This window comes from Miscanthus floridulus, chromosome 9 (assembly GCF_019320115.1).
Source record: "Miscanthus floridulus cultivar M001 chromosome 9, ASM1932011v1, whole genome shotgun sequence".
NCBI classification, from domain to species: domain Eukaryota; kingdom Viridiplantae; phylum Streptophyta; class Magnoliopsida; order Poales; family Poaceae; genus Miscanthus; species Miscanthus floridulus.
This window is the reverse complement of record NC_089588.1, coordinates 36405080-36426901: the sequence shown is the minus strand read 5'-3', so window position 1 is coordinate 36426901 and position 21822 is coordinate 36405080. Positions and strand designations below refer to the sequence as shown.

At 43.8% G+C, this 21822-nt stretch overlaps 1 protein-coding gene across 3 annotated transcripts; it reads right to left on the bottom strand.

The window, feature by feature from the left end:
• Positions 1 to 413: 413 nt before the first annotated feature.
• Positions 414 to 20581, bottom strand: LOC136483644 (PHD finger protein ALFIN-LIKE 8). 3 transcript variants are annotated; one of them, XM_066480761.1, is made up of 5 exons: positions 20033 to 20581; positions 19866 to 19898; positions 18492 to 18720; positions 1169 to 1295; positions 419 to 1066 (listed from the first exon to the last, which is right to left on the bottom strand). In XM_066480761.1, exons 1-5 carry the CDS (start codon positions 20121 to 20123, stop codon positions 782 to 784), a joined length of 765 nt encoding a protein of 254 aa, XP_066336858.1. In that variant the 5' UTR covers positions 20124 to 20581; the 3' UTR covers positions 419 to 781. The 3 variants fall into 3 exon arrangements, with proteins under 3 accessions (XP_066336856.1, XP_066336857.1, XP_066336858.1); XM_066480759.1 differs by lacking the exons at positions 18492 to 18720; positions 19866 to 19898; positions 20033 to 20581 and adding exons at positions 3298 to 3888; positions 4678 to 5225 and having other exon boundaries at positions 414 to 1066; XM_066480760.1 differs by lacking the exons at positions 18492 to 18720; positions 19866 to 19898; positions 20033 to 20581 and adding an exon at positions 3331 to 4031 and having other exon boundaries at positions 415 to 1066.
• Between the last annotated feature and the right edge of the window lie 1241 nt (positions 20582 to 21822).

Here is a 21822-nt window from a genome sequence, read left to right as displayed (position 1 = left end):
ACATGGACAAGTCAAAAAAGCTTGATAGGCTGCAAACTGGACAGGGACATGAACACAGCAGAAAACCAAAAAGCAGAGCAGGGGAAAGCAGACCGTGATCGATGCAGATATGCTTGTAAACTACACAGGGCATCGGATCCGATGCAGTCCTCTCTCCTGCCAATCTGTATGCTATGTTCCATTGACAAGCTGCAGCACTGCCAAAGTCAAACCCCACTAGATTGTGGTTTACATACACCATCCATAAGCTGCCTCAGAAAGTATGCAAAGATATGCTGCTGGATGGGAAGCTGACGCAGCAACCATCTCAAAATCTACACAGAATATGGCACACTTGGGAAACTGTAACTGGGAAGACAAAAACCATCAGGCGGCAGGTGCGAGCAAAATAGACTTGAAGTCAACTAACTTGTAAACATGGTTAATCGGGATGTAGAGTTTCATATGAGTATGCACGCAGAGAATGCCAACACACAACTTTTTAACAAACTAACATGAGTACACGGTGATACATAATGCACAACTTAGATCTAAAACAGTTTCTGAGTCCAGTACAGGCGTCACTGGGAGAAGCTTGAAGAAATACAGGCTACTACAGTTAGTTGCTAGTTACTAACAATAGATCTACGTCGTCTTTGACATACAACAAACAGCACATCAAGACTACAGCTGGTCCTACACTGAAAGCAACAACTGAATGCATTACCATCGGGGGTGTTTTACAGCAAGTCAAATTCTGGGTTCTTCATTCAGGCATGAGAGACGGATATATCCAGCAGGATCATGCCCGCGCTCTCTTGCTACTACCGCTGCAGTTAGGACACTTGTAGTGTTTGATGTGCTCGGCCTTGGCAGGAGTGATCTTGACACACTTGCCATGGAACCAAGTCTCGCAGGCATCACAGCATATCCAGAACTCATCCTGTCCGTAGTTGTCACCACAAGAACCACACAATGTGTTCTCATGATCTTCCTCTTCCTCCTCTTCCTCGCCGCCACTGTCATCCTCATCCTTTGGAGGTGGCATCTTGGAACCCCTTGAGTTGGGTTCTGGCTGGCGTGGTGGCTGTATATGTGTTTAGTGACAAGAATAATGGAATGAATTTAGAAGGTTATTTATGGCAAAAAAAAAAGGTTAAAAGAAGAAAGCAGTCAATCTCAATCATACTTTTGAGCCAGATTTATTGCTCTTGCTGCTGCTTTTGGGAGTTTTCTCCTTGGTTTGCTTCTTGGCAGTTCCCGTGACAACTTCATATATGGTAGGGAGGTTATTAATCATGACAAAAAGCCGCTTCCTGCAACAATCACAAAAAGCGATTACATTCTAGCTGACTGCGAATGTTAAAGAATCCATCAAATTGCTTTAGACCATAGAATAGTAGAACACCTAGAATGCTTTAACTGTAAGGAAAATATGCTAGCTGAATAAAACAACAAACATTTTCTATCTTATCATTCACATGTTGAAATCTAAGGTACACCAGATGGATTTTACATTATGATTTACATCAGCATCTGATGCACACACGAAGCATCACGTATAACCAAAATTTAACAGAAAAGATCAGCACATGTATGAAAGCATTAGTTTCAAAGCTCAGGGACATATAATTGAATTCCTTAATGAGTTTCTCCACCCTGTTACCAGTGATAATTTAAGTGCAGGAGAGCTTATTATTTCAAAACAACCGGGACTAGATTATCTATTGCTAGGATTTTCTAATCTGGGAAGAGAATTCTCTATTTCAGTGGTAAGAGAGATTCCCACTGGATGGAAATAGAACACTTCCTTTCTGCATGACTGCTTGAGAGGGAAAGAGTGTCAGACAGATGAACACGAGAATTGGGGCAATGTTTAAAAAAGACATTCGCAGACCTCAAGGCAATTCTTTAACAAACTAGTATTATTAAAAGGCCAGTATCCTTAACATGAATATGAAAATATCTAGGCCACTCACAAAAGCGTATATAAAAATTGAATATTTATAGATTAGATGTAGATAATTCAAATTAAATGTTCAATGATGCATCTAAACTTGTAATTGCAAAACTCAAATTCATTTCTCTCAGGATAAATAAATTTAATTATTTAAAGATTTGACATTCATATAGTAGTTAACTTTCATCTTTGAGTTTGACTGCTAAAATTCCAAATTTGGAATTTTGTTGTTCAAATGTGGACTCAAATTCAATATACCCAACACTTTTCAGTCAAGATAGCAATGGAGGACAGCCTTTCCATGATATCTACCATTGATTTCTGTAGCTTTCACAGAACACTATAACTAATCGACGCTAAAACAAACTAATGCTGAAGCAGAGGAATATAGGACTGCACAGGATTACCAAATTAACAATGCTACTAAAGTTACTTTGACCACTTCTCAGTTAACTTCAGCAACGCAGTACAAACTAGAATTACACCCCAGTAGCTCAAGCAAAAGAAGAAAAGGTGTTATCTTTTTCTTTTTTGTATAAAGAAGAAAACTATAGCCACATCTTAAAGAGTTATCCTAACAAACTGTGACAAAAGCACATGCCACATTGTCATTAACTGATTCCTAGTGCCTAGTGATTTCGAAGGTAATGTAGTTTTGCAACAAGGCTAAATTCATACAATAGAAGCTCAAGCCCATAATGAAGACAATGTTTGCATGCAGTCAGCAGGACAGAGCTCCCAAATCTATCATGAATTTGTGACAGTACGCTTGATCCTAACGTATCATGATAGATTAAGCTCTTAAACGGAAACAATTGGAAAAGTAAAGAGAAACAACCATACACCGTAACCATGTGGATTCATATCTAAGGCAAACCAACAGAAGATGGTGAAGACAATGGTTAATGAGTGATTAGATGTATCAAATGACACTTTAAAACAAATGAAACAACACAAGACGCCAATACATTGAGTAGAACGATCACAATAAGAAACAATGTTATCAAGTCTAGTCCATCCTAGTCGCCATGGGACCGACCAGGTGAACAGTCGTGATTAGTCGTTGACCACCCTGGTTGGTCCTAACCGTCCTATATATCAAGACTAATATACCAAAGATATACTTATATCCTGTATGTTCTAGAGTACAAATCAAGCATAAGATAACTCTTTTTTTCCTCGAAAACGTAGGAGAGCTGCGCATCATTATATTAAGAACATAAAATGGGACAAGAACCTATACAACACAACACAAGTCACACACCCCTAAACTCACACCCACTCAGCAATTCCACTGTTCTTTGATTACATTCGTGCCCGTGAATGGTACTAAATTTGATCAAAAACAGGACTCTAACCTCCTGGAGCGGGGGCAGTCAAGAGGAATATACCTCGAGCCACCCGCCAAACACAACTTTCGTTCATCTTCAGCTAAAACAAGTGCGCCTGCGATACTTGGAGCTGCGCCATAAAAAATGCACCTGTTGCGGTGTGTCCATAAAGTCCATGCTCCAAGGATTATGAGAGAGTTCATTCCTTGCCTTATCATGCCGCTAGCAGCATTGCTCACTCTTTCCCACCAATTATGGAAAGAGGTTTCTGTGGGCTGCGGAGAGAAGGCTTGAGTCCTTCGTGAAAAGAAACGGAACCAAAATTCTCTTGCGGAAACACAAAGGACTAAGAGGTGATCAATGGTCTCCGCAGCCTGGTCGCACAGAGGGCAACACTCAGGATGAGGGAGCCCACGGCGCGCAAGTCGATCCGCTGTCCAACATCGGTTGTGAGCAACCACAACCATACAAAGAAGCGGCATTTGGGCCGTGCCCATGTCTTCCAAACTCTTTCCCACAACCCAAAAAGTGTAGACCCCTGAAATAAGCCATCATATGCTGTCTTGGCCGAATACTGTCCATTTGGAGAAAGCCACCATATATGTCTGTCCTCAACATCTGGTTGCAAATAAAAATCTGATAAGAAGTCCCATAGGTTTAGGTATACAACAATTACCCCAACAGCAGCTGTACAAAACCTGCTGCCTTGTGCACTTACAGACTTCCCATGCAAATGTTTACGATTTTGCCCCCCTCTTTAAAGAAACTCACCAAGGAACATGTCCAGCCCATTATTGACCACATTGCTGATCAGCCCCCGTGTTGGAAAGCATTGCTGATCTCTGATGGTGGCTGCATGTCAGGATACAAATTGGGCTGAAAAACATGAGCCCAAGTGGCCTAAGCCAACCCAGATGCAGCCGAGCAATTATTCCATTCTGTTTGTGGTCATCCCCCCCCCCCCCCCCCCCCCCCCCCCCGTCAGCGCAGTAATCACAATTAGCCATCAACTAATCGGACTAATAGAGTCGTGGCCCCTAGTCACAGGATACTGACTAGGACACCGACTAGGACGATTAACCAGATGACTTCACATAACACTGGTAAGAAAATATCATAACATTGTATCCCTTGTGCGAAGTCATGACCAAAGGGAAAAAAAACTTCCATAGACTTAGAAGAGAACTTGGTTTTGCTCATGAGAAAGAAAGAAATCGTAGATATGATAGAACAAAGATAATGATTAGAAAGATCATAGCATCATAGCCCTAGTGCTTGTAACCAGCAAAACAAAACACTTCGTGTGATAATACAATTTTGATATGCTCATGAAGAAAAAGAAAATAACAGGTGTAGCAAAGAAATCAAAGATGATCATACTGTGGGAGAGGAAGAACGGATATTCACCTGCACATCAACCTTGCGGACAGATAATACCTGAAGATTGTACGGTAAACAATAGTGGACCCAACTTCATCTCCAAAATGTGGGGAACATAAGGGCTAAGCAGAGTCATATATAGGCATAGGATTGATTCCACTAGGCATGTAAAGCAACTCCAATGTAATAAACCAGGAAGTATGGAGGGAGCCAAATGAGAAGAAACAAGTAATGATGTATTATCAACTATTCAGCTGTCTGAATACAAGATGCTTTAGTGTAGTATAAAGCATAACCAAAGCAAATTGGCATCTTGTGTCAAGTGTAACGAGCAGAAGCATCAAATGTCCAATAGATTAGCAACGCGTGGTAGGAAGTTTGAGATGGTCTGAAATTCTGAATATGCCCATGGTCTTGACACAGAAGAAAGATTCATCTAAGATACAGATATTTAACAAATAACGTGACGCAAGTTTGAGTTACTGTTCTCCTGGAGCTAAAGAATTAGTGATGAAGGAGATAGTAGCAGAAGATAATAAGATTTTTTTTCATATCAACCTCCACCAGCAAGTAGCACAGGAATAAATCCTTTCACTCTTTTTTGAGAGGGAAAATGCATGACCTTTCTAACCATTCAAGCCTACAACACAGCCATGCAGGATCTTTTGACTCTTAAGTTCTGAGTGTAAACATTGGACAGGTGCAGTCAAACATCAGCCAGGAGGACACTGAGCAGCCAGAACTGATAAGATGGAGTCACCAATGAAAACTAACAAAAGGAGCAAGGATGTTTCAGTGAAAGGTGTTTCGAATGCTATGACTGAGCTATTGAGTATTAATGTACGAGGTTTTTTGAACTCTGACCAAAGACATCACAAATCTTAGCAAACAGTGCTGCAAACATTATCTCTATAGAAGTTGGCACCAATTAAGATTCTGATGATCTGGGCCCAAACATCCCAAAGAGAAGTAGAGAAAAAGGAAGCACAACAAGCATCGTGGGTAGGTAACAACAAAGTCAAATCTGACCAAATGAGAGCCAAGAATGGACACAACACATAGCACAGCTCAAATGCCAATGACAGCATGTGAGGATCCCATCCTTCGCTAAGGATGCTCCAATACCATGTTACGCAAACCTAGAAATCTGAGGGGATATATGCATACAACGAATGGCCCGACAGGCCAAAGTTAACTTTGTCCTATTACATATCCACATAATTGTAACGACAGTTACCGTGCGCAACGAAGCCAAAATTTAAGGCGAGAGGAAAGCTTTTCCATGCAAATATCTAGGACTTGAACTACACATTCCTGAACTTCAAAGAATGCATGTGCAGCCAGTAATAAAAAAGATCAATAAAAGATTGCCAGGATAGCAAGGTCGCCTACTCAACAAGGCTGGAAGGCTTACACTAGTTTCGTTTTGTCCTCCACACCCACTTACTTCCTCACTACCTTCCCTGTACTGGCATGGGCACAGACAGAAATAGACTAGATCCATAGGTCCTTACTTTGGAAAGGAAAAAGAAAAGGCCAATGAAGGCCACTGCTTGTCAACTGGGGAAGACTAAAACGGCCAAAGAAGCTTGGCGGATTAGGCATCCCAGACTTGCAAAAATTTGGACGAGCATTGAGGCTGTGATGGCTCTGGCTAGAATGGGTCAGTGACTGTAAACCATGGGTCGGCATGGACACCCCTTGTGACACCACAGACCGCTTATTTTTCAACTCAATCCACCATAGTGAATGGAAAAAAAAAAGGCAAATTCTAGAAAAGCAGTTGGCTGCATGAAGTCGCTCCGCAACCTTGGCTCCAAATCCCTATAACTTAGTTAAGCGTAAGAACAAATCTGTCAGCCAAGAGCTACATAACAATGTATGCTGCAGGGTAGAATAAATGACGCTACTAGGCTTGAGCAATTTATCACCCTGTGGATTCAACCCCAAGATGTACACCTGCAGCTGGATGTGGAGGACTCCATCACCTAGAGATGGGCTTCGAATGTAGAATACACCATAAGTCGGCGTATCAGATTCAATTCGCTGGGTCCTTCAAGACCTTCTGCAACAACTTGATTTGGAAAGCAGAGGCAGAAAATAAGCAAGCTCTTCACTTGGACCTTAATCCAAGATAAAATTCTAACGGTTGATTATCTGGCAAAAAGAGGATGGCCACATCAAACATCTTGCACACTATCTCATGGTCAACAGGGGACACAGGTCTTCATTTATGTCTGCTTTGCCCTTTGGAGGCTGACATTTGGAGGCAATTGCTAGCATGGGAAAAATTCTCTCTACCTTCACATTTCCAGGTTGCTAGTTACACCTCCACAAGGTTACAAAAGGCGCTAGGCGCTCTCTAGGCGGTGACCCATTGCATAGAGCTTAGGCGTGCCTGGGCTTTTCCTAGGCATTTATATCAGTCTGCACTATGTATACTTAATTGACCAATTGTGAATTAAACACTAACATGTGTGTGTAATTCTTGTTGCTACAGTACCAGAGAGGAGTTTATGAGAGGAGAAATAACAAATAAAAGTACATCTAATAGTATTTTTGTGGTCAACCAGTTGACCTTCCCTGTGATGATGGCCACGAGAGTTCATTCTATTTTTATTATTCCGCTGTGATGTATGAGACTAAGTTCTATTATAACTCTGATGTATGAGACACTGTGATGATACTATTGTAATTTGTCAGCTTGTGTGTGTGATTGATTCCTGGGCACACACGAGTTTTGTGCATTCAATTTTATCCTTAAAATTGGGTGTGACAAATTGGTATCAGAGCCGTGTTGACTGTAGGACGCAAGCCTAGTTAGAAAAAGGTCGTTTTAGTAGCTTTGCTCCTCTGGTTTCTTGCTTACTGACTTATCCTTGTTATTTTATTAAAACATTTATGCTTTTCATACCTTAATCTATTATTTAAAATTGTTGATTCTAATTTCATCTCACTTTAAATCTATAGATGTCTCATAATCCGAAGACTGCTCGACTCAGCACCGCCGGCTATCGTGCCATGTTCACCCCGCGTGCCCCACCAGCGGAGAGGGAGATTTTGATCATCTCCGACGGCGAGGAGATGGCTACACCGACGCCTACACCTACTCCTACACCAGTCGCTGTGCCCATCTACCCCGTGGTAGCTACACCTGAGGAGTCGACGGCTACTTCCCCCACACCTGCACCCGCCCCAGCTGCCCCCGTGGAGGACGAGGAGATTGGCTGGAAGTGCAAGTACTACTTCAAGCCAGCTCCAGAGACAGCCTACTACCACACTCTTCTCACCCATGTGCTGGACGACTACTTCCCCGACTTGCACGCCTCCATCAGCTATCACTGCGCCGAGTACAAGCACCCATTGGAGGCTACCTTCTGGAAGGTAGAACTGGTGGTCACCGCATGGAATGATATCATCAATGGACATGAGGTGGAGACTGTCCACAGTGCCCCTGCCAGGAGAGCCCATGCTTTGGATGGCATGGAGGATGCAGCACAGAATGCCTACATCCACTACCATGGTCGTCGCTTCGAGGCCATGAGGGAGGATCGCTTCAGGTTCCTTCCTCGAAATGATCATGAGGGTGTTTGGCAAGTTTTGGCTCCACCAGAGAATGACCCAACTCTGGAGGCAACGGTGCAGCATGTCCACGCTATGCAGGGAGTGGATGATGAGATCAAAGGAGAACTACGTGCATCTCAGAGGGCGCAAAGACGTCTGCAGAAACAAGTGGATGAACTTCGAGCACAGCTGGGACAGCCTTCCATCTACAAGAAGAAGCGTCGTTCTTTCACCATGATTGACACCGCTCCATAGGTGTTAGGTGCCTTGATCTAGATTATCACGTCGTTAGTTCGTGTCCTTATTTAGTCTTGTTGGTCTTGTGAACTTGGTTGTTTAGATGTTTGATTTGTGAACTTGGTTGAGTTGGTATTTTGCTTGATTGCTAGAAGTTTGTGGGCATGTCCACAACTTCCTTAGATTGGAACTTTAAATTTTAGAATGAAATCTTAATGCAGAAGTATCATTTTATCTTATCTCTGCTATGCTGACTTCTGGAGCAGCCTGTGTTCTTTATCTGGTAACTCGAAATCTGGGATGATAAAAATTCTGAAATTTTTGTGGAGATAACTAGACCTCTGTATCTTTCAAGTGTCTTTGGAATCACGTCAATAGCTATTCAGGTTTGGGAGATCTAATTGGCACAAGTTGATGTTCCTGCGCTGTCTGGAACTCAGAACAGTTTCGGTTTAGCTCTATTTTTGACTAGGTGTGAGTTCGAATCTGTAAAAGTGGTCTAAATGAAAGTTGTAGCTGATGTCCTAAGCTTTCTAACGAATCTTGGTGCACCTCTGTTGGATCTCTGAAACTCGAGTTATAACAGTTTTACTGAACTGCCGAATTTGAGTCTTGCCCAGAAAAATTTCAGCATTGCTTCATATCTCTTGTAAGTTCTCTATAATTGGAAAAATCTCTAAATTTTGCACATTTGTTGGACAACAGATGGCCGCAAGAGGAGGAAGAGGCAGAGGCCGTGGTCGTGGGCGTGATGCTCTTATGAATCCACCACCGCCACCTGTGACCATGGAGCAGATCTTGGGAATGCAAGCGCAGCTGATGCAAGCTATGATGCAGCGTTTGGACAATGAACATGCAAGAGGTCCACCGCCTGTCCAGGTTAGAGATAAGCGTGGAGAGTTTATGAAAGGTCGTCCACCGGTGTTCACACATGCCACAGACCCTATGGAGGCCGATGACTGGTTGCGTGCTGTGGAGAAACAACTGAACATAGCACAATGCAATGACCTGGAGAAAGTGTTGTATGCTTCCGGGCAACTCCAAGGAGCTGCTCAGGATTGGTGGGAATCATTTCAGTTTGGACGTCCCAACAATGCTCCTGATATCACTTGGCAGGAATTTAAGGACAGTTTCCGATCATACCATATTCCTGATGGACTAGTGGAACTGAAGCAGGAAGAATTCAGATCTCTCAAGCAAGGATCAATGACTGTGGCGGAATATCGGGACAAGTTTGCACAACTATCTCGCTACGCTCCTAATGATGTGGCGGATAACAAGGATAAGCAACGCCGTTTCCTCAAGGGACTCTATGATGGACTGCAGCTCCAGCTGATGTCTAATACTTATCCTAACTTCCAGTCTTTGGTGAATCACGCAATCGTGATTGATGATAAGCGCAAGGAGATGGAAGCTAAGAAGAGAAGGCTCCAAGGGCAAGCTTCTGGAAGCAACACTCGCCCGCGTGCTTATCCCCAGCAAGGTTTCCAGCAGAGGAATCAAGGACCAACTCATCAGGGAAACCGTGGTCAGTATCCTCAGCGGAACCAGTTCCAGCAACGCCCTCAGTTTCAGCAACAGTTTGGAAATCAGCGTCCCCCGCAACAGACTGGCAATCCTGCAACACGCCAGGGAGTGCCTAACAATGCTCCTGTGAAGAGTGGTGCACCCAACAATCCCAATGCCTGTTACCGATGTGGAGAAGTAGGTCACTATGCTCATCAGTGTCCTAAGAAGCAGAACCAACAAGCCCCTCAGAACCAGGCCAACAATCAGAAGTTCAACGCCCGACCACCTCTCACAGCAAAGGTGAACTATGTGTCATCTGATGCAGCTCAGGAGACGCCTGAGGTCATGTTGGGTACGTTCAGTGTCAACTCTATTTCTGCTACCGTACTTTTTGATTCTGGTGCTTCGCATTCTTTTATCTCCCAAGCTTTTGTTAGAATGCATAGCATACCTTTGTGTGCCATGAAAAACCCAATACTAGTGAATTCCCCGGGAGGTAGTATGCCCGCTTCTTATTGGAGCCCCTCAACTAGCATTTCCTTAAGGGGGGTAGACTTCAAGGTGAAGCCTATTGTTTTGAGAACGGCGGGAATTGACCTTATCCTGGGAATGGATTAGATGAAACAACACCGGGCAGTGATACAGTGTCAGGAGAAATCTGTGGTTGTGACATCACTCAAAGGGGATAGAATCTGTGTAGAAGTAGTAGTGCAAGCTCAGCCTACAGCCACAGTGAATCAGCTAGATGGTGAAATCAATGAACAAGATCGTGTCGTGGAGGAATTTCCGGATGTCTTCCCCGATGACTTGCCAGGTATGCCACCTGACCGAGACATTGAATTCATTATTGAATTATTACCTGGAACTGCACCAATAGCTAAACGTCCGTATAGAATGGGAGTTAATGAATTAGAAGAGCTTAAGAAACAACTAAAAGAGTTGCAAGAAAAAGGTTTCATACGCCCCAGTTCTTCCCCGTGGGGGGCACCTGTGATCTTTGTGGATAAGAAGGATGGTAGTCAACGGATGTGTGTGGATTACCGCTCACTTAATGAGGTTACCATCAAGAATAAATACCCTTTGCCTAGGATAGATGATTTGTTTGATCAGTTGAGAGGAGCTCATGTGTTCTCCAAGATTGATCTCCGATCTGGTTATCATCAGCTTAAGATTCGGAACTCGGATATACCCAAGACAGCATTTACTACACGGTATGGATTATATGAGTACACCGTTATGCCTTTTGGATTGACCAATGCACCTGCATACTTCATGTATTTGATGAATAAGGTGTTCATGGAGTTTCTGGATAAATTTGTGGTAGTATTCATAGATGACATACTAATATTCTCCAAGACTGAAGAAGAACATGCGGAACACATAAGGATGGTTTTGCAAAAGCTTAGAGAACACAAGTTGTACGCTAAACGGAGCAAGTGTGAGTTTTGGTTAAAGGAAGTCTCTTTTCTAGGTCATGTTGTCTCCAACGGTGGAATAGCAGTGGATCCAGGCAAAGTGCAAGATGTACTGAATTGGAAACCACCAACTACTGTAAGTGAGATTCGAAGCTTTTTGGGATTGGCTGGTTATTACCGAAGGTTCATTGAAGGCTTTTCCAAGCTAGCCAAGCCTATGACAGCTTTGTTGGAAAAGAATGCTAAGTATGTATGGTCGGATAAATGCCAGGCAAACTTTGAAGAGCTAAAGAAGAGATTGACTACAGCTCCAGTGTTAATTTTGCCCGATTTAAACAAGAACTTCTCTATATACTGTGACGCATCCCGTTTGGGACTTGGATGTGTGCTTATGCAAGAAGGAAGAGTGGTTGCATATGCATCTAGACAACTAAGAAAGCATGAGTTGAATTATCCTACTCATGACTTAGAATTGGCAGCTGTGGTTCATGCTTTGAAGATCTGGAGACATTATCTGATAGAACATAAGAGTGATATCTATACTAATCATAAGAGTTTGAAGTATATATTCACCCAATCAGATCTGAATCTAAGACAACGTCGTTGGTTGGAATTGATCAAAGACTATGATTTGGAAGTGCATTATCACCCGGGAAAGGCAAACGTCGTAGCTGATGCACTTAGCAGAAAGAGCTATGCCAATGGAATTCAGACAACACATATGTCAGCAGAGTTGTGTGCTGAAATGGAGTATCTCAACTTGAGCCTGGTCACTAATGCAATGGAATTGGTAATAGAGCCTACACTGGAGCAGGAGATACGCAAAGATCAATTGGAGGATGAAAAACTTAAAGAGATAGCAAAGAATGTAGTGCTTGGAAAGGCACCCGGATTCAGAATGGATGAGAATGGAACTCTTTGGTTCGGAAAACGGATATGTGTACCGGAAGTGAAAGCTATCCGTGATGCAATTCTGCAAGAGGCCCATGAGTCTGCTTATTCTATACATCCCGGAAGTACCAAGATGTATTTGGATCTCAAAGAAAAGTATTGGTGGTATGGTTTGAAGAGAGATGTGGCAGAATATGTGGCTTTGTGTGACACTTGCCAAAGAGTGAAAGCTGAGCATCAAAGACCTGCAGGGTTACTACAACCAATGAAGATCCCTGAATGGAAATGGGAAGAAGTTGGCATGGATTTTATTGTAGGATTACCCCGCACTCAAAGAGGTTATGATTCAATATGGGTAATAGTGGATCGACTCACCAAGGTCGCTCACTTTTTACCAGTCAAGACTACTTATAATGGTGCGAGATTAGCAGAGTTATACATGGAACGAATAGTGTGCTTACATGGTGTTCCCAAGAAAATTGTGTCGGATAGAGGCACCCAATTTACATCGCAATTCTGGCATAAAGTACATAGATCTTTGGGAACAAAGTTGAATTTTAGTTCTGCTTACCACCCGCAAACTGATGGACAGACTGAAAGGATCAACCAGATTTTGGAAGATATGTTGAGAGCCTGTGCACTTCAGTATGGTGATAGTTGGGATAAGAGTCTGCCTTACGCAGAGTTCTCGTACAACAACAGTTATCAAAAGAGCCTCAAGATGGCACCTTTCGAGGCATTGTATGGACGTAAGTGTAGAACGCCTTTGTTCTGGAATCAGACTGGAGAAACTCAAGTGTTTGGTCCCGATGTTCTTAGAGACGCGGAAGAACAAGTGAGAATGATTAGAGACAATTTGAGAGTAGCTCAATCTCGACAGAAGAGTTACGCTGATACCCGCAGAAGAGAGCTGACTTTCGAGATTGGTGATTATGTGTATCTGAAAGTGTCACCAATGAGAAGTGTGAGAAGATTCAATATGAAAGGAAAGTTAGCCCCAAGGTATATAGGACCTTTTAAGATCCTAGAGAGACGTGGAGAAGTAGCTTATCAGTTGGAACTGCCTGAGAGCTTGTCCGGTGTGCACGACGTATTCCATGTTTCCCAGTTGAAAAAGTGTCTGAGGGTACCAGAAGAACAAATTCCTTTGGAGGAACTTGTTGTCAAGGAAGATCTTACTTATGAAGAGTATCCGATAAAGATTTTGGAAACTGCCGAAAGAGTTACGAGAAGCCGAACAGTAAAGATGTGCAAGGTGCAGTGGAATCGTTATACAGAGGATGAGGCTACTTAGGAAAGAGAAGAGGATCTGAGAAAGACCTATCCCCAACTGTTTGAGTAAGCAATCAACCGAATCTCGAGGACGAGATTCATCTTAAGGGGGGTAGAATTGTAACACCCAAAATTTGTCTCTTTTGGAAAATAGGTTTAAAATGATCTAATTCTGTATTTTGTGCTCATGAAATGTAGAAAATAAATAAATTTCTCATGAGTTTAAAATTTATCATAAAATAGTAACATGTATGTGCATTCATGTCGCTGCATATTATTTTGTGAATGTGTGGTATTAATCAACAATTTCAAAGGAAATTGAAATTTGAACTGAAAATGTTTTGGAAAAGTTGTTTGGAAAATAAAAAGAAAAAAAAATATATGAACATCTCCCTCCTCTCTCTCATTTCGGCCTGCTGGCCCGGCTTCCCGACGGGCCGCTCCCCTCTCTTCCTTCCCCTCCTCCCATTCTCCTTCCTGGGCCGGCCCAGTCCAGGCGGAACCGCTGCCCCGCGCCAGCCCTGCACCGCGCCCTTTCCCAGCCGCGCCAGCCGCCTGCCGCGCGCCCCACGCCGGCCCAGCCGCGCCGCCTGCCGCGCGCCTCGCTCGGCCCAACAAGCCGCGCCAGCCCAGCTTGACGCGCGCAACCGCCGCCGCATCATCCTCGCGCCCGCAGCCGCTGACCGCCCGGGCCCGCTTGCCAGCGTTTTCCCCTTCCTCCAGCAACCGCTGCGCCGGTCAAGCCGCTGCGCAACCGCGCCCACGTCGCGCGTCGTGGGAGCCCTCCCCCGCTCCCCGGCCTCGTTAAAAGGGAACCGTGACCCCCGCTAGTCCCTCTGCTGCCTTCCCCGCCTCTTCTTCGCATTCGCCGAGCGCAGCAGAGGCTACAACCGCCGCTCCGTGGATGCCGTGGTCCGCCGTCTGCCATCCGCGTCGTCCATAGTCTTCGAGCCGCCGTCGACTTCGATTCTCCCCGCTGTGAGCTTCGCCGTGCTCCCCTCTATCTTCCCACGCCATTATTTCCTTGTTTCACTGCTTCTAGCACTCTAGCCGTGTGTGCCGACGACAACCGCACCGCCGGCCATGGCGACCACCGCCTCGGCCGCGACCTCCGGCCGCCAAATAGGCCTAGATGAGATCCCATGCTTCCCCGCTAACCCTCGGTGCCCTTGGTTCTTCGAATCGTGGCCTGTAGCCACCGAACCGAGCTCGCCGACGTGTTTCTTGTCGCCGGCAATGGAGCGCCGCCGCTGGAGTTACTGTGCCGGCCGTCGGCGCCCCTTTCTCTCTCCCTCCCATCTGTTCCGGGCCGTCCGATCTGGATCTAACGGCCGGAAATAGAAGATACCCCTTCGGGGGTAAATTTGCTAAAGGGCCCCTGGATTTTTCTAAGTCCTAACCCGCCGTCCTTAGCATATTTACCCGAATGCGCAATTCCGATTAGAAAGCGTAAACCTCACTGTTTAAGTCAAAAGTACGCTTTCAGTATTTACAGAAATGCCATTCGAACTGTTTCGCTTATAGAATTGTCGTTTTAACTCCAAATTGATCCATTCAAATCGCGTTAGCTTCGTAATTTCATAAGCTACATGTTAGAGCTACTGTTAGTCAAGTTTGGAACTTTTTAATTACATGATTAGAATTAATTAAATATAGGGCTATTGGAAAACCCGTTTTAATCATAACTATCGTATTTTAGCTCCGTTTTTCGTGAACTTCGCGTTGGCGTGATCGTAGCGAAACGTAGATTAGTTTTACAAACATTTTATTTTGATTTCAATACTGTTGGTGTACTGTTCTAATGATAGGAATGTTTGCTTTGCATGAATGCTTTTGGAATGTTGTATGTTGCCGTGTTGGTCGCGTTCAGACGGTGAGGAAAACGTTGGAGACCAAGAACTCTTCGACGACCAGCAGGACCAGCACGAGTTTGTGAACCAAGGCAAGTATAACATGGGCCTTCCTTGATGTCCTATTTCACTTTAATCAATTACTCATTTGCATGTGTCTAAATTTGATACCCGTAAGGACATCCTAGTGATTGTTTATCCTGTTTCTTGTCTCCTATGGGTTAAATGCATATGGGTAGATGGCTAGTGTTCTAACTGAACATGATATACATATTGATGAATGATACTATGGAACAAAGTGAGTAACATGAATGATAACAACTGTTCCATAGGGCGAAAGTGCAAATGACCTTTGTTCATGTTGCTCCCGGCCCTCCATAAGGACTTATCTGTCAGCAAAAGCTGGGACTGACAGTGCAACCGGAAGAGTCATATGGCTCTGACTTTAGCTCAGTAATAGAATCTTTCCTAACTAGTTAGAGGTTACCTTTTTGGCGCAAATGGGGCTTGCCACTTTGGGTATAGGGCTGCCTCTGTTCCTATGAGTATAGCCGCGATGGATTTGTGCCATAGGAAAGGGGGGTCCCTACATCTGCCTGCCAAGGAAACCTAGCGGCCCTAACTTGTTAGGGAAACCTATGAAATGGCTTCATAGTGTACCCTGCCCGTTCACCTTGGAAGTGACATGGGAGTAATTAACCCGGGCAAATGGGGATCACGACTCGCGGTGAATGTGCACCACCTCTGCAGAGGGTAACAAACTGTTATAACAGCCGTGCTCACGGTTACGAGCGGCCCGGAAAACTCACAGAATAATTGGATGCTTGATGACGATCAATTAAGTTGTTCTATGATGAATTATGGTAATCTTGACCCCGTTATATGTTCTTATGGGTTTAAATGGGAGCTTAAGCATAACTTGATAAGACTTGAGAATAAAAGTTTGACCTATTAAAAATGCTAACTGCAGTAAACCAGAGTCTATCCTTTTGAGCTTCATAACCCCATGTTAGCTTGCTAAGTACGGAATGTACTTACACTTGTTTATTTTCTTTACTTGGATAAAAATCCCGGATGGGTAACAGATGACAACGGGTATGAGGATTTCCCGGAGGATTATTAGGCTTGTGGTCAACCAGTTGACCTTCCCTGTGATGATGGCCACGAGAGTTCATTCTATTTTTATTATTCCGCTGTGATGTATGAGACTAAGTTCTATTATAACTCTGATGTATGAGACACTGTGATGATACTATTGTAATTTGTCAGCTTGTGTGTGTGATTGATTCCTGAGCACACACGAGTTTTGTGCATTCAATTTTATCCTTAAAATTGGGTGTGACAATTTTGTGAGAAAATATAACTTCTAGGGAGCAGAATATAAGAAACCAGTAAAGAGAATCATAGTAAGGAAGTTTCCAGAAGTTCTTAGAAAGAAAGGGGGCAAATCACAAAATTGCTCCATCTTATCCTTATCTTGTACGCTGTACCCAGCATCTCTCTCGTGGGCTCCCCCCACCCTCCTCGATCTCTCTCTCTCCGGTGGAGGGCGGCTGCTGCAGGCCAGCCGTGGAACGGCCCCGTGCGCTCCCCACACCACCACGAGCTGCGGCGCCACCACGTACGTTCCCCACACTGGCAACGACCCTAAGACCTTCCCCTTCTGCAGTTCTGCTCCCTTCTCCTCCCCTTCAAACTAACGCGCATCAACGTTTCTGGACCAAAGATGTAGGAGGGAGGACAAGAGGCGACGGCGCCGCTCCCTCCCTCAAGCAGAGTGACCCTGGATCTGTGGGCTCGTCGCCTATCTCTCCGCCTACCCAGCAGGTGGTGCCCTCTACCCAGCGCTTAAGCGCACCTAGGCGAGCACCTATACCGCCTTTTGGAACACTGCACCTCCATTGCTGATTGGTGGGAAGCTGCTGTCAAGATAGTGCCAAAAGAGGAAAAAACAAAAATTCAATGGCCTATGCATTTACGTCACGTGGAATTTGTGGAAAGAATGAAACCAGAGGATATTCCAAAATAAGAGCTCAACGCCTCTAACGGTAGCATTACACATAAAAGAAGACATGGAATAACGGCAACGGGCTTTTCAAACCATGTAAGGAAGGATCTAGATTTGCTTGCTTTGTATCCTGTTTGCCCCTCTCTCTAGGGGACATCATGCAGCCCACTGAGTCATTATTTTATTTCTCCTACTTCAATGCAAGGCAGAGCTCCTGCCACCTTGTTTTTCAAAAAAAGCAGCACTTCCCAACCACATTCCTCTTCGTTACAACGCATATTTGATTCCCGTGAGCATAGTAAAGGCTATTAATAGTACTCCATCTAGTTCAAAAAAAATTATGTAAGATGGATGCACATCCAGAGATACATTATGATTGCTAAGTTCATTAATTAAAATGGTAAATGACGAGCATTTTAGATTATTTTGGTAAAACATATAGAAGATACTACCTGTGTTAGTAAATGTATGAAACAAACTTCTCTAATTATGACCATTGATTTGAGTGAAAACTTGATCTATTTGTTGTGACAAAATCCTTTCAAAATACAATGATTTTACAAGTTTTATTATAATGTTATATAAAAAGGGTGCAGCCAATGTTGCACATATAAACCATGTCAATGTCCAAAGACCACAGGTTATTGCAGATTGTGAAGAATATACTATTCTTGTAATTCACCTAGGCAAGTTCACACATAATGTAAACAAGTTTCAGTATTGGTATAAACAAAAAGTGATCCTTAGCAAGTCATTTGTAGGACACTGATGTCCAATTCAACTTCAAATTTTGATGACAAATTTGTTACAAAGAATGGTACGAAACAACTGAAATAAAAAAAACCAAAAGAATGGAGGCAGATTGGAATTGACAAAATAACAGTATATGCTCCACAATGACTTTGATGACAAAAGTAACTTTATGGTTTTCAAGACAATCAATGCAAACAATGATAAGGATTAACTGCAAGAAAACACCAATAAGACTAGAGACCCCACTATTCAATAGCATACAAGCAAAGCATCATATGGTAACAAGATTGGATACCACAACATAAGAAAGCCATAGAAATAGACAAGCAGCAAATACAATACCTGGAATCTTTGTCAAACCCAAATCTTGCACCGAAGTAAAAGGCCACAGCCAGCAACCAAGCATCACTGTGCACCGCAACTAGTGACAGCCAATCTTTCTCATCCATCCCGTCGCGAGCAAAATTAATTCCCAGAGCTGGCTCTGGAAGTTCAGGAGGAACCTCCTCTGCAGGCAAGTTCACTTCCCATGTTTCATTGGGAAGACCATACAAACACAGATTCTCTTTCTCTGCAAACAAAATGTTAAAACCTTAAGATTCCAGGTCCTTGTCAAGATTCTTTCTTCCATGCTATCTAATTAAAAGAATCCATAACCAAGAAAGTTCGATAAGGACTGCAAATTACACAAGAAAATGAAACCTAGAGACCAAAGAAGGAAACAGAGTGGGTGAATTGGAATTCATACCCTGCCTAACATTGCTACAACACAAACAGGAAAACCAGGGTACTAATCCACAACTTTGTACAGAGCTATATCCGTCAAGGATAAGATGCTACTGCCTACTAGTGTCCAGGAAGGTATTACTATAACCTAATTTAGTGAATGTAGAACAGCAGCCATGAACTACATAGCAACAAGGAACCTACGAGTTAAAATGGTAAAAATATTTTGTTATAACAGAAATAAAAAAAAAAAGGGAGCACAGTTCCACTAGGACGCCAATGAAACATTGTGCCAGACTGTCAGTGCCACCTATGCTCCAATGACTTTCCTTTTTTTTTTATTGAGAAAACAGTGACTTTCCTATTAAGTATTCCTTTCGACGTTGTCGCTGAAAGCTACCCAAAGTTCTCGCTGGCCCAAACGAAAGCCCAAAAATACCCCGCGTGAGGTGGGCTGGCAACGTGGTCACCTGCCACTACTTTTCCAGTTTTATATATACGTAGTACTCCCCCCTGCTCTCCCAAACTCAAGATAGTACATGTAAAACGTCATCCAGTTAGAAAGTAGCTCAATCCAAGGGGAGAAAAAAGAGAGCACCCTCCTATACCCTCATTCGTCCAACATCCTTTTTTTGCACAAAACTAATCCGCAACTGAATCGAAGCACCAAACCAGCAGAGAATAATTCCGACCAAGCTTTTCTGCTTGGGGCAAAAAGCAGAGAAGCTTTGCCTTGAACTTCAAGGCCAAAATTCCCAAAAACCAGCACAATACAAATTCCCGTAAAAATCCAGGGATGGATCGAAGCGAGAAACCAAACGACCCAAAACCAGTGCCAAATCCACAAAAAGCTTCCTCCTCTCAGCGACGAACACAAAAATCACACAAAACCTCCCAGTCAAGCGCCTCGAAGACCGCAAGTGTCCGGCGAGAAACAGCGCGAACGCCACCGAATCGTGCGAATCGGAGGAGCGGCGTGAGCGAGCTCACCTGGGTCACACTGCTGATAGAACTTCTCCACGTCTGCAAGAAAACCAAGCAAATCAAACCAATTTAGCCACCAGGAAACCAATCGATCGAAGCCTCCGCGGGCCTCGTGAATCCTCAAATTCCGCGAGGGAGGGGGAGAAATGGGTGAGGAGCAGGCGCGTACGTACCGGTGGTGAGCGCTTTGATCATGCCAGCCCGCCGCGCGCGGAAGTCCCGGAACACGTCTTCCGGCGTGCGGTGCGTGCCGCCGCCGTCCATCTCCCAGCGCGGGTGCTAGCTAGGGTTAGGGTTTTGTGGAGGCTGGGAGCGAGGCGGGGTGTGGGGGGGCAGCGGAGCTTGAGGACAGCGAGAGCCACCAGGATTTTTAGAAGAGGCTGGAGGGAGGGACGGGATGGGGGACCAGGGCGCGGATTTTGAATCACGTCGAGGGGGTAGATGAAACGTTTCGCAAGGGCTCCCCTCCTTTGGTCCTTTTCCCCTGTAGGAATTTGCATCTCAGCCCCTGCTTGGAGTGTGAATTTCAGTTCGCTCCTGATGGGAAACGGTCAGCTGCACTGCTCTGCTCTGGTGCGGTCAAAGCCTACCCGCTGTCACGTGGGACCCATTCCCCAGAGACTGTAGCTCTGTCAGCCTCTGCTTTTACCCATCTGATGATGTGATAAAAATAACACCATTAGCATGGCTGCAGGAGGAGCTCGTTATCCACGTGCTAGCGTGTGTGTGTTTCTAAACTTTAGTCATGGTTCTATCAAATATTTAATATATGTATAGAATATTAAATATATATTATTTATGAAACTAAATGTATAGATTGAGATTAATTTGTAAGACGAATTTATTAAACTTAATTAGTTCATGATTTAACAATATGGTGCTACCGTAAACATATGCTAATGATGGATTAATTAGGCTTAATAAATTCGTCTCACGGATTACTGAGAACTTCTATAATTTATTTTTTTATTAGGGCGCGTTTAGATGCAAAAAATTTTGGGTTTTAGCTACTGTAGCACTTTCGTTTGTATTTGGCAATTCGTGTCTAATTATAGACTAATTAGGTTTGAAAGTTTCGTCTCGCGATTTCTCACCCAACTGTACAATTAATTTTTTTCGTCTACATTTAGTACTCTATGTATGTGCCGTAAGATTCTATGTGATAGGTACTGCGCAAAAAATTTTAGGAACTAACCAGAGCCTTAGTATCTAAACACCCCCACAATATCTCATATGACATGACACCTCCTGTACTTTACTCCACGTCAAACACCTCCCAGCCTAACATGCTTTCATCGATAGAAAAAAACAGCATCGTCTTTTGGCAGGACGAACAAAGTACAGAAGAACGCTTTCATAAATGGCAGTGAATTTTGAATCATAACTGTTGTATCTTTTTATTTTGAATGTTTGTGATTTGGTTCCAAGTACGACGGTACAAAAGCGCACAGCCTTCTTCAAGTGGCAACAGACCAACAGTCGCGACAGCAGAAGTAGCACGCAGGTTACTGCATTCGTGCACGGGCAGCAATAGCCCGAAAACAAACCCTTCATGCACATCTTCTGTTGCTTGTCAATATTGTCAACAAAGAGCGTGTTGTTGTCCAAATTTAGGAATTTAGGTTACTGTAGCACTTTCATTTTTATTTGGCAAATAGTGTTCAATCGTGGACTAATTAGGCTTAAAACGTTCGTCTCGCAATTTTCAACCAAATTGTGCAGTTAGTTTTTTTTTCGTCTACATTTAATGTTCCATGCATATATCGCAAGATTTGATGTGATGGGTATTGTAGCATTTTTTTTATTTTGGGTGGTAACTAAACACGCTCAAAGCAAGAACTATGAGCAGCGACGGATCTGCCAGGGGGGCTGGGGGGGCTCAAGCCCCCCCTACCATGGCTGAGCCTGTGGAGCCCCCTCAGCCCCCTCTAAATTTTTATACGATTGGATGATTGAAAGGAGA

Bases quoted from the DNA above. Each gene is read 5' to 3' on its own strand.
- LOC136483644 (XM_066480759.1), bottom strand. From the start codon at position 3,767: ATGGGCACGGCCCAAATGCCGCTTCTTTGTATGGTTGTGGTTGCTCAC. The intron at 1,296-3,297 runs GTTAGAGTCCTG...TGATTGTTGCAG, and splicing joins GACTGCCCCCGCTCCAGGAG to GAAGCGGCTTTTTGTCATGA. The intron at 1,067-1,168 runs GTATGATTGAGA...ACACATATACAG, and splicing joins GCAATAAATCTGGCTCAAAA to CCACCACGCCAGCCAGAACC.